At 40.0% G+C, this 16,858-nt stretch overlaps 2 protein-coding genes across 2 annotated transcripts in view; both read right to left on the bottom strand.

Annotated features, from left to right (window-relative positions):
- The window catches only part of Erich1 (glutamate-rich 1), a gene marked incomplete at its 5' end in the record, with an annotated part of 52,793,804 nt that overhangs the window by 20,097,505 nt on the left and 32,679,441 nt on the right, over positions 1 to 16,858 (bottom strand).
- Positions 1 to 16,858, bottom strand: part of Dlc1 (DLC1 Rho GTPase activating protein) — a 379,420-nt gene that overhangs the window by 191,675 nt on the left and 170,887 nt on the right. For both annotated transcript variants that reach the window (XM_087589032.1, NM_001370997.1), the window contains 1 exon segment: positions 711 to 744. In XM_087589032.1, coding sequence (XP_087445158.1) covers positions 711 to 744 — 34 coding nt within the window.

Below are 16,858 nucleotides of genomic sequence, written 5' to 3'. Positions count from 1 at the left end.
GATGCTAAAAGGCCATATTTTTCTTTGAGAACAACTGATTTATTTGCCAAGAATTTGACAACCTTTCCCACAGAAAATGGTGAGACTAGTGCATTTTAGATATGACTGAGATTTCTATTTTAAGGTGGAAATTTTTTTGTTTTGCTTTTCAATATTAACTTTAAGCATGAGTGGCCTAAACTTTCAAATGGATTTTAAAGGAAAGGAAAGAAAATAATATTTCAAGTAAATGGGAACAGAAAGCAAGCAAATATCACTACACTAAAAGATTTCACAGTAAAACTAGTCAGAAGATATAAAGAAAGACTTATTTCCAAGTAATGGAAAAAATAATAAAAAAGACAGTAAATATATGTGCCAAACTCTGCCAGACGCAATGTCATATCTTGCCTACTATTGAATGTAAAGACTCAGTTATCAAATAAATTTTGATAACTTCTTATATCTTCCCTAATAAAACGCAATAAAGATGAAAATCAACAGCAAACCAATCTATAGCGATTATGTAAATCCAGAGATAATATACAATGCATTTTTTCCTAGAATTAAATGAAAATGAAAATCCAACACTACAAAGTATCTGGACACATTGTTTTGATTTGTAGGTCATATATTCTTTGTGACCACAGGTCTATGTACGGTATCCGATTAAGGTGGAATTTTACTCTGAAATAGGTAGGAGACAAAACACAGCTCAAATGTCAACTCACCAGCTGTTTCCTTTTCTGCAATACATGGGACAGCCTGAAAAAGAAGAGATGCACAAGATTATGACCTTATTAGAAAAAATAAATAATATAATTATGACAAATTATTATCATAATATTAGTCATAAATGGAGTAAAAACCAGATGGTGACAGTAGGAAACAAATCCGCATTGTGGAGCGGTCTGTGAAGCCATTAGACCTGGGTGTGAGAGTCGCACCCTCCGGTCTGTAGTGACATTCTGGTCTGAAGTCAGAATCAGTCTGTAATGTTTAAAGGGCATTGGTGGTATAGTAAACTAACACACTCTCTCTGACTTTGGGTGGATTTCTTTTTACTACTTTTGGGAGACCCACAAAGCAAATTACTTGGTCAATGTCTGCACATTTCAAGTCTTCGGCCTTTCTCTACTCTCAGTAAATCCTTGAATGAGCTGCCCTGACTCTTTTTTAATGGGTGAAAAACCCATGTATTTCTTGGGGCCGCTGGAAGAACTGAACGTAGTGTCTTCCATAGGCGTGCTAGGTGTGCTGAAAAGGAGCATCCTGGCTTACTTATTATTACTCTGGGCAGCGATTCCATGGGTTAATTTACTGATATGAAAAGTTTAAAAACTTCCATTCCATTTTTATTTTTATTATTTTAAACATAACGGCTGGAATGAATAAAATGAAGTATTTCAAATGCTTACAGACCATTCTGTTAATGCCATTCTTTGTGAATACCCAGAATGAATTAAGGAGCCTGAATTTCTAGTTCTCAATTCAATTGTTCTTGTATAAAACAGCCCAGAGGCATTAATGTGTGTGTGTGTGTGTGTGTGTGTGTGTGTGTGTGTTGCATGTAGAAGAGAGTGTGGGTACACCCATATGTGTGTGTGCAGATTAGAGAGGCTTTTACAGTCCGTGCAACCCATCCATTGAGATTTCTATATGGCAATCACTGACTACAGACCACCTAGTTCTTCTTCTGTCTTTAGGAAACGTGGAGGCCAGAAAGGCATCCTCACACTGGTGATTTATTGTGAGTGTATGCGTGAATGTGAAAGAAAGAGACAGAGAAAGAGAAAGAGAAAGAGAGAGAGAGAAAGAGAGAGAAAGACAAAGACACAAAGAGACCCAGACAGAAAAAGGCGCACAGAGGCTTCTCTGATGAAGGCTGAGAGATGCACTAATCTATGAGTGTAGGGATACATATTTACAAAGCAGTTGGATGCATTTTCCACTTAACAAATAAGGTTGATAAGGTTGTGAATGAAGGTGATAGGCAATTAGAGTGTTCATGGAGCAAGTCCCACAGTATAAGAATCAGCTCTCACTTAGTGCTTAGTAAGTGTAGGGTAGCCTTTAAACTCCTGCCTGCGCAGATCCACCAAATCCTCAGAACGACCTTATGGCGTGCTACAGATTACAGTAGCTTGTTTGCAGTCCCACAGTCAGTTATGGAAGCTAGCACATAGCCTTTGTCATGTTGGCCTCCACTTTACCTATCAGAGCCTTCTGGTTGATGGAGAAAACACGTCTGTGAAGTTCCATGACAAGATATTGATGGAAATTACAAAATAGATGTGCATATATTTGTTTGGGACAAATCAAGCAATTGTCCTCTTCTTATAGCTAAGACATTTAAGATAAATTAAAACTCTCGCCCCAAACTACAAGCTGACGAGCAACACAAAGGTATTTCCCATATTTGATTATAAAGAGGTATTTATAGTATACAGAATATTTCATAAAATTATAACCATTGAGCTGTTATAGGACAGAAATAGTTTACCCTTCATGTTTGCCATGCCTGTATTTCGTGTGGCTAATGCTGATTATTTTGGAATCCTACCATGTTCCACACGCTGCTTTAATTTACCAGCTCTCGTTTCTCTTAAGTAACTGCAGCAGTCATATTATGAAATAGGAAAAAACAAGAGAGTCAGAGTTTAATGTGCCTGGACAATGATAATGTTTCTGTTCAACTTAGACCAAATCATAACAACTGGACAGCTCTCCACTGGCTTATTTTGAGGTCAAATTGTCTCTCCAGAAAGTGGTCTGTGTATACATCGCTGAAGCTCGTGAAGCCCTTGACCGGGCTGACAGGCATTGGAGGAATTAGAAAATTCTGACACTTAGTATTCAGTTAATTCAAGCTCGTTGGCCATTTGTAGTTACATGTCTTATGATATCTTGGGTATGAAAATCTAACAGTTTTCTTCAGTGTGAAATTCTCAAGGTAGTTGACAAAGATACACAAAAGAGCAAAAAAAAAAAGTCCCATTCGATGGATGGATATTGAGTGGCAGTGGTTAGCTCTCTCACTGGTACGGTGTTAAAACAAATGATCTAGTAGCAGATGATTAAAATTACCCAGGCGCGGGGCTGAAGAGGAGTCAGTGGTTAAGAGCAGTTATTGCTTTTATGGAGGACCCATGTTTGATTTCCAACACCCGATTTGAATAACTGATCTGACTCTCTCTTTTTGCACACTGAGGCACCCACATATGTTGTATAACATGTGTGCACATTAGTAAAATTATAAGTAAGTCTTAAAACAGAAGATTATCCAGGCGAAACTGGAATGGTTTCAGGCATTGGACCATCGGAAGGATGGGATGCTAATATGATGGTTCTTTTGCCCTTGACTTCCAAGATGGGCATGCTAAGTCCTTGTTGGAATGTCCCAGAATGTTCTAGTTAGCTATTTTTGAGATCACCAGAAACTTCTCCTGAAAGCTGGCTGTGTATACTCAAGGGCAAAGTAGATGTTCAGGAAACGTTTGTGGAATGGACATACCCAATGCGGTGGTTTCTTATGAGACAGTTCTCATAGAAAAGCATAGTTCAGAATCTGTCCGGCACCCCGGTTAATGGCTGCCACATGTCTCATTTGAGCTGCCTCTTCAGGAAGTTATTTAACATTTCTGGCAATAAAGCAATTAAATGGGCAAAGCAATTAAATGGGGCTTTCCTGCTGGCCAGATGGGTTCGCTGTAACTTCGCATTTTCTTCTCTCTCAATGAAACAAAGGGAAGTCTACTAATAACTTCCAAATGAGAGGGAAAAAAATCGTTCAAATTTTGTTATTCTCCTCTATGATATTTAAATGATAGAAAATCACCATTTCCATGGCCCCGAACCACCCGAGTCTGAATATATTCTGCTGCTGGCTAATAGCTCTCCTAGGGAACTGTGTTGGTCTATGTTGGACAATTAAGGTAATTTTACACTTGAAATTGAAAAAAAGAAAGAGCCACTGAAAAGAAAGCTCTTTAGTAAAGGAAGAGGAAACAATTTGCTTTACTTTTAAAGCTGTCTGTGTGAGCTTAGCCAGCTACTCACATTTTTGGATGTGAAATATGCTTAGGGAAGTTTGACACGATTTGTGGCAGTATTACCTATGTATGTTAGGTCTTCTGGTCTCCTGGGAGGACAGCCCTCTGCACTGCTCCGATGAACTCTACCTGATACCTTTGGGGACTTATAGCCATGGCTGTGCTACTGCAGACAGCAGTGTAAGGGAGGCGGGTCGGATCAGAACGCACTCCAGCCCAGTGTCAGCTCGGGGCACACAACGGTGCCAATGGAAAGGCTCTAATGGAAGTCTTTAGGGGTTTGCTTTTTTGACCAGATGAGTTTAGATGGACATGATAAGATTTTCCTCTATACTCAATTGATCTTTAGCAATATGCTTTTTCTTTCAGTCATATAAAACATTTATTCTATTTTCAGTTATTTGGAATTAGTACCATACAGTGTCACTAGCAAGAAGGCTTTTTTTTTTTTCCGATGAGCAAATTCTTCAAAGAAAGGCAAATAGTCTGGGCTCTGTGGAAGGGGCAGACTTTACCTTTAGGTAAAGCTCCATGCCTGGCAGTTTTTGTTTATTCTCTAACTCTGTCTCTCTATTTCTCTGTCTCTGTCTCACAAGCTGTGTCTCTGTGTCTTTCTTTGTCTCTCTCTCTATGTGCATGTGTGTATCTGTGTACATGTGTGTCTGTGTGTCTCTGTGTGTCTCTGTGTGTCTCTCTGTGTGTGTGTGTCTCTGTGTGTCTCTCTGTGTGTGTGTGTCTGTGTATGTGTCTGTGTGTCTGTGTGTGTGCTTATTCTTTCTCTGTCTCTCCATGCTTATTTGGAATGCTTTCAAATATTACAGATATTAACATAGAAGTGTCTGGAATATTTAATTTTTCCAGAAGTAATTTCTTCCATTTCTTTTTTAAAAAAGTAGTTAAATCCATGAGTTAGTGACTTTATAATTCATTTTCTTCCTTTAAAAATGCATTCGTTCTCAAAAACATTTTATAGAGAAAATTTCCCAATGAGTAATTGTGTTCTTAGGCTTGATAGGAAAGTACCCTTCAGTGCTGGAGACCCTGGTTCTCAGAAGAGGGCTCAAGAACCCATTGCCAGCAATAGTAGGAACTTGGGGCTCACAGTTGACAACAGAGGGAGTTTTTGAGTTCATCGGGTTTTTTTTTTTTGTTTGTTTTTTTGTGAGCAGTCATGAAAGAAAACACTGAAGAGAAGAGGGTTCATGGAAATGGGAGTGATTCCTCTCGTCTTCATTTACACTTGTTTGAAATCATCCCAATGTGTAATGACCCACTCAACGGTTTCAACTTGCTTTCATTTGAATGAAGAATCTCATTGCCAAGCGGAGTCTGATGGGCAGTATGATAGCGTCTATTGCATGTTATGAAGTATTTCTATAGCCTTTGAGGTCATCTTTCAGGAATATATTTATGGTGCGGAATTTAGCAGTCATCAAAGTTCAGTTCTCCAAGGACCACATCCATAATTTCTCTAATCTCTTTATATAAATTGTCTATGTAGTACTCAAAAAAACCTTAAATGTCACATTTTAACCCTGATTTTCATAGGAAAAATGCATGTATTTGTGGATTTGGGATATTTTTGGCTACATTATTTATAATGTATACTCCGTTAAGCGACGACCTAAATTTATCATTTTTCATCTGACCTGTCATCTACTTCTTTTTTCTTTCTTCATTGTGTTGGCTATGAGGCTGCTGAGCTCTCAGCAGCTAAGTGAATAGCCCAATGCTGGAGAGCCTTGGCTGCCACTGGAACAAGACTAGAACCCACCTCACAGCAGTGTTTCCTACACCACAGGGAACCCAACCGTCACTATGGCTTTGCCTCTCCCAGGGCTCTCTTCTTTCATTTAACTTATGTTCTTAGCTAGATAATAGTAGAGAAAAGAAATTTCACTTTCAGAAAATCATCACAGGCCACCCCCACGTGTCCTCAATTGTGAATTCTCCAAAGTTATTATTTTACAGGGCGAATCGCTTTGCATTTTCATATCTAATCTATGAAAGTTGACGAACAATGCTATAGACTGGAGACTAATTTTGAGACAGATGGCAAGTAACTTATTCTGAGAGCAATTGATTCAGTGGCGCCAGTTTTGATTTCTCGATCGATATTGACAAGCAATGAAGTGTTCTTTTCAGTGTCACACCTCTGCCATGTCTGCTCTTCATAGCACTCACACAACCCTACAATGGGTTTTTTCCTGTTGTTCAGACTTTGCCTTTTTAGCCCTTAAGGGAGCTGTCCCTACTGAAGGGTTTTTTTTTAATAGGCTGGGAAAGTATTGTTTATTGAATATGGAGTAGAGGCCTGTGGTTGAACTAGGGAAAAGCTGAAAGAAGCTAAGGAGGAAGGTGACCCTGTAGGAGGACCAGCAGTCTCAATTGACCTGGACCCCTGAGATCTCTCAGACTCTGGATCACCAACCAGGCAGCATATACCAGCTAATATGAGGCCTCCAACACATACACAGCAGAGGACTGCAGGGTCTGGGTTCAGTCAGTAAAGATGCACCTAACCCTCAAGAGACTGGAGGCTCCAGGATGTTTAGAGGTCTGGTGGGGTGTGTGGGGAGGGGACATCCTTGTGAAGGGTTTCAGTTAATGATTCTCCCCACTCTTTCTAGAGCTTCAGCTCTTAATAATGATGCTGAGCTTTTCTTGTTCTCTTGTGCCCTAGTTTGGTTAATCAGTTTCAGGTACCTGTTCAGTACTAACCAGCCGGACCTTCTCCTAAGTGTGGTGATAATCTGAAAGAAATGGAAGACAGACTGCAAAGGGAAGTAATATAACTGAAAATTCAAGGATTGATTGCAGAGGCCATATGAGTAAATATGAGGCTCTTTCTTGTCATAATTAGCTGCTGATGTTAATGACTTTCTGGAAATGTCTGAGCTGTTTCCTTATTGGTAACAGTGTAGACAGAGTAACTGTATCAGGAGGCTCTTTGTGGGGTTCCATAAAACTATTGCAAGGAAGTAGATTATTACAGAGTCCCTGTAAGTGATTGATTATATTTATTAATGAGGTAAAAATTCATTAAGAAATAATGGAAAGCAAGATGGTCTGCATCCCTTCCTTCCATTTGATGCACTTATTTCTGCAAATTTATTCCCTCTAATCTTGAAATATTTATACATGCTTTCCGATAATTTGGGAAAAATCCTTTTTTTCTCAGACACCTTCATTTAGTCTTACAAAGCTGGGGGTACAGATTAGCGTCTTCGGCACACAGCTTCAAAGTGCAGTCTTTCCAAAACTGTTGCTACGCATGTCTAGTGTTTACCTGCTTATGAGTGAACTAGGGATGCTCTGTGACGTAATTCGTCTGCAGACAAGACTCTTAGTTCTCTGCATTTTGGGAGAGTGTGTACATGTAAGTGAACCCTATACCAAAGTATGCAGAATATTTGACTATCTGTGTGATTTTGCATGCTAGGGGATACCTCAGGCCACCAGTTGCATTTGACAGAAGTTGCTTTTCTTTTTTGTTGTTAAAATGAAATCACATTAAGTAAAAAGGTCAATGGATTTCATAGTGATATTTCCATGCATGAACGTATTGTGATATATTAAATTACTCTCTCCTTATTTCTGTTTCTTCCCTCCCCTCTCTTTCTTCCTGGTCCCCCTCCTCTTTCCTAATTATCCTTCACTTCTAAGTCAACCTTCTCTCCTTCCTAGCCCTCCTCCCCCTCCTATCCCTCCTCTCCCTCCTTTCTCTCCTCCTATCACCCTTATCCCGCCTCCCCCACCCCTCTTTCTTTCACTGTTTTGATTCTACTTAGGAAAGAAAATATGTGGTACTTGTATTTTTGTGTCTGAATTATTTTGTTTATTATAAGATGATCTTCAGTTCTATCAATTTCCTGAAATTGACATTTAATTCCTATATTTGGTTAATATTCCATTATGTTTGGGAGAGGGTGGATGGGTTTGGGTGTCTGTATAATTTCCTTTATCCACTCGTATGTTCATGGGTACCAGGCTGATTCTATAGCTTGGTTATTGTGAACAGTGTCACAGTAAATATCAGAGTGCAGGTATTTCTGTTGTATTCTGACTTACATTTCTCAGGAATGTTAGAGCCGGATCATAAGATAGATCTATTACAGTTTTTTTTAAAAGAACCCCTATATTGATTTCCATAGCAGTTGTAGAGTATTCCCACTAACATTTTGTTTGTATTCTTGTTTTCCCACATCCTTGTCAATATTTGCTATTGTTTATCTTCCTGATGATGGCCATTCTGACTGGGATGAGGTGGGGCCTCACGGTAGCTTTGATTTGCATTTTCATGATGGAAATTATTTAACATTTTTCCTATAGTTACTGGCCATTTGTATTTTTTTATTATTTGTTAATTTATTGATGAGATTGACGTTATTTTATCATCTTTTGGGTTCTGTGCATAGTCTAGGTAATAATCCTTGGTTACGTGAATATCTAGGGAAATTTTTCTCCCATTCTGCAGTTGTCTCTTAAGTCTTTTGATGATTGTTTCTTTTGCTGTACAGAAAGAAGCCTTTTGATTTAATTTCATGCAATTCCACTCATAAATTTTTCTGTCTTTTTTTTTTTTTGGAGCTAGTGGATTTCTAGCCATGAGGCCATTGTCTATGCCTATCTTATGTAGCACTTTTCTTGTGTGTGCTTCCTCCCATCATTTACAAGTCTGTGTCTTACCTTAAAGTCTTTAGTCTATTTTGAGTTGAGTTTTGTACAGACTGAGAGACAAGAAATTTGTTTCACGTTTCTACATGTAGATAACCAGTTTTCTTATCGTCACTGGTTGAAAACTTGTCTTTTCTTCTTTGCATATTAGAATTGAGTGATTATAGCTGTGTGCTGTTTCTGAATCTTCCCCTCTAGTCCCTGGTTGGCATGTCTATTTTATAGCAGTGCCATATTGCTTCTGTTGACATGATTTTGGCACCTTAAGCTTATTTTGGAGTTGGGTCCTGTGATACTTCTAATATTATGTTCTTTTTGCTCAGGATTGCTTGGGATTTCCAACCAAAGTCTTTTTTTTGTTTCCAGATGAATTTTAGAATGTTCAAAAATAATTTTCTGATGAATTTTATTAGTGTTGTGATACTTAATGTATAAACTGTTTTTAATAGTATGGCCATTTAAAAATACCAATTAATTTTTGTTGGAATTTGTCACCCACCTCTCAAATTTCTCCAAACTAAAATTTCACTTTTGATTAATAAATCATTGATATACAACAAACATAATATTACATGTCATATATGTAATATTGGTCAGTAGAATGGAAAAAAGGCACATATATTTTAATACAGTAAAGTGTTTGTTAATGGTTTAACATAATTCCATGTAGTTGCCAGTTTATAAGCAAAAGAGCTGACATTGTGAATTTCTTTTGTTTGTTTTTTTTCTTTATTTAGTCTCTTAGAAAGCTAAAGGCAAAATATTTCATTCATACCTATCTGGGTCATGTTAATTATTACCAGTTATATTAAAATAAAAGGTTAAATTCACTTCAATAGTTGACTGTCTGCATTTATCCATCTTTCCCCCCAAAGTAGTAATATTCACATTGGTTCATAATCCACAGCTTACAACCTTTGGTCAAAGCCCTACACCATCATATCAGAGCAGCAGAGGAGTACAGATGAAACTGTTTGATTAATAGCCATAAATTTACCTATGACAAACTCTAACCTTATTCACTGAATCAGATTTTATTTTATCACACCTGTGTAAGTGAACTCTTTCTTGGCTGGGACCCAGACATAGTTTTGTTGCACTGAGATAGGCCCTGTAAGTGCTAAGCACTGTAAATTAGATTTGAAATATGTGTCTTTTGAGTTTCGTAACCTCTGATGCCCACAATGTGAGGACCCATTATGACACAGATATTCCTTCCTGAAAGCAAAGGTTTTCTAATTTTTATTGCAAGCCCGAGGGGACAGCAACTTCTGAAAGTTGAAACCAACAAGGTAGTTTGGAGTTCTAGAACATTCATTGAAACAACAACAGCAACAACAACAACAACAAAACATTGGATGAGAGCTTTCAGAAGTGAGAATAAATAATTCCTGAATAGTTGATGTCTGAAAGTTATGAGTAATATTAACATTGGTCATCTTTTTGCTTCCTGGCCATAGTGACATGAATACTGACTGCCCTTTTACTACCTTGTCAACAGACCTTCGGGCAAACTGAGCATGGATAGAAATCTCAGAAACTGTGAACCAAGCTAATGCTTTTCTTCCTTAACAACAAAACTGAGATCTTCCAAGTTGTTCTGCCCTCTGTGGTTGGATGGTGAGGTGAGGTTTGTCTCGCTATCATTTTGAGGCAGAAGCCTAGATGGAGCTGTAAAATGTCAGAGCTCTTTGCCATCCAAAGAAGAAAGGCAGGTTCATTGAGAGGTGATCTTGATGTTGGGGACTTTTGGTTATCGCTTATCAACATTCTGCTTCCTTCCTGATAGGTCCTCCCCCCCTTCACACCTTTTTGTTTTCTTTTGTGATCTGCTGAGTTTAACCAGTACCATCAGTGTTGCAACAAGATTGGGGCTCTCCAGTGGAGCCTGGCTGGTTCATTAGTGGTTGGTTATAAACTGAAGATAATACTTCCCCTTCCTCCAGTACCCATCGGCTATAGCATCCCTCGAGCCCCAGTTCACAGTGGATTAGGGATAGGCCCAGTCCTCTGCAGGTGCATTGCAGGCTGCCACAGCTTCAGGAGAGCATGAGTGTCCTGGTTGTGTCATGCAAAAGACAGCATTTTATAGCTTTGCCCACTCTTTCTAGCATTTACATTCTTTCTGGGTTCCTTCTATAATATTCTCTGACTCAAAGAGGGAGCAGCATAGATGCCCTATTTAGGGCTGATTCCTCAGTTGTTCCGCACACCCAGCCCTGTGAGCAGCCATTTAGTTCTTTGTGGATATAAATGCCACTCTCGGCTCTAGTCTGAGAGGTGTTTCTTTGCAGTGAGTGGCAGTAATATAGATAGGTTAACTGTCTGCCTGTGGTTCAGGAAGCACCACAGGGGCAGCTCCATCGTCTATGCTGGGTAAAGCTTTTTGTCGATGCATCTGTCTTTGAATCATCCACACTCCTGTCTGGGATTCCTTACTAATGTTCCTATGAGGAACCCCAATGCAGCTTTAATCTTTTTCCAAATCTTTTAATGATGGCTCTTAAACACTTTAACCTCCCTTGTAGCCTCCTATCAACCAGAGGTAGTGGAAAAGAAAGGATATCAGGGAAGCGGACCCATCAGACCTCATAGCTTGAGTCAGCAGGAGGGACCAGCAGGAACACCAGGAGAAGTTCTTGGCTGTGCCTCTCTCAGGGAAGCAAGGATCAGTGAAGATGACTTACACAGCTAGCTCTATAAGCAAGCCCTTTTCTGCCTTTGTCACTCCATCAAGTCCTATTTATACCCTATAAACATCACGTATCCTCCACGTGTCTTGCCTCAGCATGGGTCTTGCCTCAGCACATGCACTCAATCCTGCATCCAACCAGAGAATGGAGCTAAACTTCACAATGTAAGGTGGACCCATGCCTGCAAGTCGTTAGCAAAGACTCCTTCACCACGAGTCCGAAATCACATGCTTGCTTTAGCAGAACATCCTCTCTCCTGTGTCTGCTTCAGTGAAACCTTCCTTCACGAGTCTGCCCTAGGCTTTCACCTGTTTCTCCTTCACCCCAGTGAATTCTCTAGTTTACCTAGCTAGGCTTGGGTTGATTTTCTTTTTAAAAATCTGCTGTGAGTTCCTTGTCTGCAGTGAACGGATTGGTCTCACCTCTTCAGAAAAAGTCACACAACACCCTGTTCCTGAATTTTTGTCTACACTTGCCTCTCCTAGGCTAGAGTATTTCATTTTCTGTAGATACTCTGCACTGTGGATAAAAATAAGTTAGGGGTACTTTCAACTGTTGGAAAGAAGACACAACTGCCTTCAGTGAGTCTATGCTATGGCTTGAACAGGAACAATGAACTCGAATACAAAATTAAACCCTTTTACTACATGTCCATCCTAGGCTGGTCAAGCCTCTCCTCAACTACCAAATCAGACAGTATTGGCTAAGGGTACAGTTACCAGAACAAAGGAGGACCCTTCTCCGTCTCCCCTGCCATGCCAAGTGCACGCGCACGCCAGATGTGTGGTGTGCGTGTGCGTGTGTGTGTGTGTGTGTGTGTGTGTGTGTGTGTGTGTGCACATGCACGCCAGATGACGGCAGAAGAGGATGACAGAAGCTGAAGTTCCTGGTGGTTATTGCCCTGTTGTGGGTGCCAGGAACTGGGCTGTGGTTTGGTGCAAGAGCTGGACACTTTCCTAACTACTGAGCCACCTCTTCATCCCAACATCTTTGTATTTATGACTATGCTAGTCATAACGTGTGCATTTTCATGAGATTTATTGGATGCTTTGCAGGTTAGTGTCATGCAATGCCTCCTCTCCAAAGAAACAACATCAGGTGTTCAGTTACTGTTATTACCACAAAATACCCAAGGCAAGGTACTTTATAAAAGAAAACGGTTAATTTTAGTTCGTGATTCTGGAGATGAAAGATGTAGTGTACATATTCGTCATAATTCTCTTGCTGGGGATCTCTGAAGCAATACAGGGTATCACATGACAAACACACATCCATATATCATATCTTGTGGTCTACCCATTTCTTACAAACTTCTAGGATTTAGTCTTGGGAGGGCCACACTAATCTAATCCTAACCACTTTCCAGATTTAGAACCCCTATCCAGCAATACTTGGGTTAACTTTCTTTCCAGCCTTTTACTACTTCACAGTGGGGACTAGGTTTCAACACATGGAGCTCTGGGGACACTGAGACCACATTCTTCCTACAGCAACACTTGTCATCAAGTTCAGAAGCAATTGGTTTAGTGACAATGTACAGAGCACACCAGCAGATGAATAAAAGCCAAGAAAGGCAGAGGAGGACTGAAAGACTCCTGGCCTTGATGCAACTTCATGATTGGTTCCAACTCAGAGGCTAAGGATGCCTGCTAGCGCCGTTCCCTCAGTAGCCTGTTCAGCCCAGCTTGCCCTTCCCAACCAGGGTATCACATGACAAACACACATCCATATATCATATCTTGTGGTCTACCCATCTCTTACAAACTTCTAGGATTTAGTTCATGATGAACTCTATGCCCTTAGTATTAGAGTCAACACAAAGCTGGCTTGGCTTTTGGATTATTAGGGTGACATATGGCAAGTGAACTCTAGTTTCTTTCATTTTCTAAGACTCTTGTAGGCCAGCCTGGCCTCTACCTGGCCGTCCAACTGCCTCAGCCTCCAGAGGATCATCGTAGGAAGCATCAGCAAGATGGTCCTCCATCTTCACCGTCTTTCTCACTGCTGGTTTAGACTATTTGGCCTCATGACTTCTGGGGTCTAGTGAGTAGGTTGACCATCTATCCTGCTCACTCTTCATTCTGAGAAATTTAAATCTTGGGGGGCGGGGGTCTCCTCCCCTTTGCATTGAGTGTAACCCATCCAGTGAACTATTTTCTGCAATTAGCGAGGGAAATATTTGGTTTTACATTTTAACATGACAAACTACCTCTTTCCCCTTTTAAATGATGTACAATCTAGCAAGGGTCTTACACCAGCAAACTGGTCATGATACTGATTGACTAAAGTGAGAACGATAACAAGAAAGAACATTGCATTTCTGAAACTCATTCAGGCTTTGCTAACCACGGAGCTAAACAGGAAGCGAGTCTATAAAAGAAAGAGACTTCAAGGTGACTCCACAATGCAGGATGCCTGAGCAGTTGAGTGCATTCTAGAGTCAGAGCAAATGTCATCGCTGTGATGGAGCCCTCCCTTCCCACCTGTGTCCCCCTGCACAGGCACCGTGCATGGTGGGAGGCATCTGTGAAGTTGGAACTCCTCTACTGGGACACCCTGAGGGATTTCTGATGCCTCTGTCATTTCTGTTCAAATATACTTTCAAAATGGCCACTGGCAAGCTGCCTTGGTGATACATTTGTCAGACGCCCTGTCTCATTTATGAAACAGTCAGAATGAAAGAAGTGGCCTACTTTTTAAGGTACCCTTTATGGTAGCTCAGAAAGCGTCTAACTCTTCTTTGGGTCTATTTTTAATTTCTAGAACGTTTTTCTCTTTGTAGCATTTGGGTCATAATTCCATCTAAAATGATGTATTTCCTCTAATTCTCTACCCTGGGAACTTTGATGATTGGAAAATCAAAGATTTATTGGGATGAACTCAAGCACATTTGTGTGTTCACATGTTATTTCATGGAAATTTTGACAATTCGATTTTGTCTCAAAACTTTAGCCCATTTTCCTTCATAATAAGAAAGGTTTAAAGTAAAAAAAATACATTTCTGGTGTTAAATAATTTAGTTTGTTAATCGAAATAAACAAAATCTTATCTGTTGGCTACTTTGAGCTGGCACCTGTTTTATTATTGATTATTATAGTTTGTAAACACAACCACATATCTGTTGCTAAAATGGACCTTAATCGTCTTAGTTCTAGGTTGAAAGATTTTTGCTCCTGTTATAATATTTAATGTCCGTGTCACAATCAGAATTTCACTGTTGGACCCAAATTGTTGAGCTGACTTTGATTTTAAACAATGGGGTTTATATAGCCTCTACTGTATGACTAAACCCAGTTTAGGACTTGAACTCTGCAGTTAGGACTTTTAAATCTAGTATAAAAGCCTCAAGAAAGTGATGTACCTTTTCCCAGAACTCTCTTAGGTAGAAAGTCTTAGCTTTTCTTCAAAAGTCCTAAATTTTTAATTGGTTCTTAGTCTGTATTGAAGTATCTCTTTGTCATGGGAAAGTCTGTGTTAATAAAAGGTGCAGGCTGCCTAGAACCACATGAATTCTAGAAAGTGCTGTCTATAACACAGGGAAGCAGCTGTACTGAGAGCTTACTGATTGCTTCAAAAAGAGATCCATGAGGTCTTAGTGTGCTTTCCTTTAAAACATGGCACTGAGTTCCTCTGTCATCAGCCTTGGCAGAAGTGTTTAATTCCAAAGATGCATTACACTCCCTCTCCCTCTCCCTCTCCCTCTCCCTCTCCCTCTCCCTCTCCCTCTCCCTCTCCCTCTCCCTCTCCCTCTCCCTCTCCCTCTCCCTCTCCCTCTCCCTCTCCCTCTCCCTCCCCCTCCCCCTCCCCCTCTCCCTCTCCCTCTCCCTCTCCCTCTCCCTCCCCCTCCCCCTCCCCCTCTCCCTCTCCCTGTCACTCTTCCTCTCTCTCTGAAAGGCTTGAAATTTGGGAAGCTAGCTGAAGTGACCCACCCTGCCCTTGGGGACAGCCTTCAGTGGTAGCCAGCCTGCCAACGGAAGGCAGCCTGTGAGGATGTGCAGCTAGAGCCATGCACAGCGGTCACTCCTGAACTCAATTCCTGACCCACGGAGCACTGGGTATGATGATAAATGTTCACCACTGTTTTAAGGTGTTAAATCTGGGTACAATCTGTTAAGAAGATTGTATGCATATATAGACATACGTATGACTATATTTCATGCAGTGCTGTGACCAGGCTAAAATTCGTCTCATGCTCTAGGAAGGAATGAGTTTTACAGCTCTTTTAAAAGGTGTTTTCAGGTCCAAGGGCACTCATTTTTCTTTAATGTTATAAATCACAGCTTTCTCCTTCTAAAATGAAATAGCATTTTCTTTGTGGCGGACCAAATAGAAAAGTGCAAATGGCTCGCCGGTATCTTTTTCGTTAGAGGTTTCTCACTATCTTTGCAATGAAGCATTCTGATTGGGTTGATAACTGCTATTTGTTTAATGTATATTACTGATGTCCGTGTGCCTTCTACATGGCTTAGCGACAATTGATTACCCTTAGGGAAATTAGATTTTTAAACTAGTACTGACGTAAGCATACTCAGGTAGGCTATTCATAATGTATTTAAATACACACTGAGCTAAGACAGTGCAGGAAAAGGAAATGCTTGCTGTTTCCGAATATTTACATATTTTATGATAATCCTATAAGGCATCAAAGAGGCATTTCATTAGTTAGGGATAGTATTTATTTTGAAAGGAAATTTTTTTCAGATTACAAAGTGATGTCATTTAGACTATGAGAAATATGAGAAGCTATCCAGGTCCACTGACAGGGTGGAGTACATTACATTTTTTTTAACTTAAAAAAATTTATCTGTTCTGAGTGAGAGTTAACCATGTTTTTCTTATTTCTTATATTTTGTGGCTGTTGGTGCTGTACTTTTGCAAATGTCCTAGAGCTAAACTTCCAGGAATACTGTTATACCCTCCAGAGGTGCAGTCGCTCACTCTATGGAGGACAGTTCAGTGGACCTGATCCTTAAAACAGCTTAAGAGTAACTTGAGAGCTGGCTCAGTAGTCAGGAACACTTGCTACTCTCTCTCACAGAGGATGTAGGTTAAGTTCCTACAACACACTTAGTAGCTAAGTATTGTCAACAACTCCAGCTCCAGAGGCTATGATGCCCCTTTCTGGCCTCCATGAGCTCAACCATACATGTTACACTGACATACATGCAGGCAAAACAGCCATATACATAAAAATAAAATAATCAACTCTTCTTTTAAAAGTCACTTTCAAATGAATTTTAACTTCACTGGCTGACATAGCTTCATTTTCCTTTTAATTCACTTTGTTAATCTGAGTGTCCTCAGCTCCTAAACCATGTATCAATTATGTGCCTTTATTTATAGAATAAAAAAATGGAAATTTTATTTTCCAGACCACAGCCATATTGCATACCCAGCAAATGCAATAATCTTTATTGAACTTGAAATGGGAATGTGATTGCTTTCTCTCTCTCTCTC

Source organism: Rattus norvegicus, chromosome 16, assembly GCF_021556685.1.
Source record: "Rattus norvegicus strain SHRSP/BbbUtx chromosome 16, alternate assembly SHRSP_T2T, whole genome shotgun sequence".
NCBI classification, from domain to species: domain Eukaryota; kingdom Metazoa; phylum Chordata; class Mammalia; order Rodentia; family Muridae; genus Rattus; species Rattus norvegicus.
The sequence above is the reverse complement of the archived record's forward strand: the minus strand, read 5'-3'. Positions and strand labels throughout refer to the sequence as shown.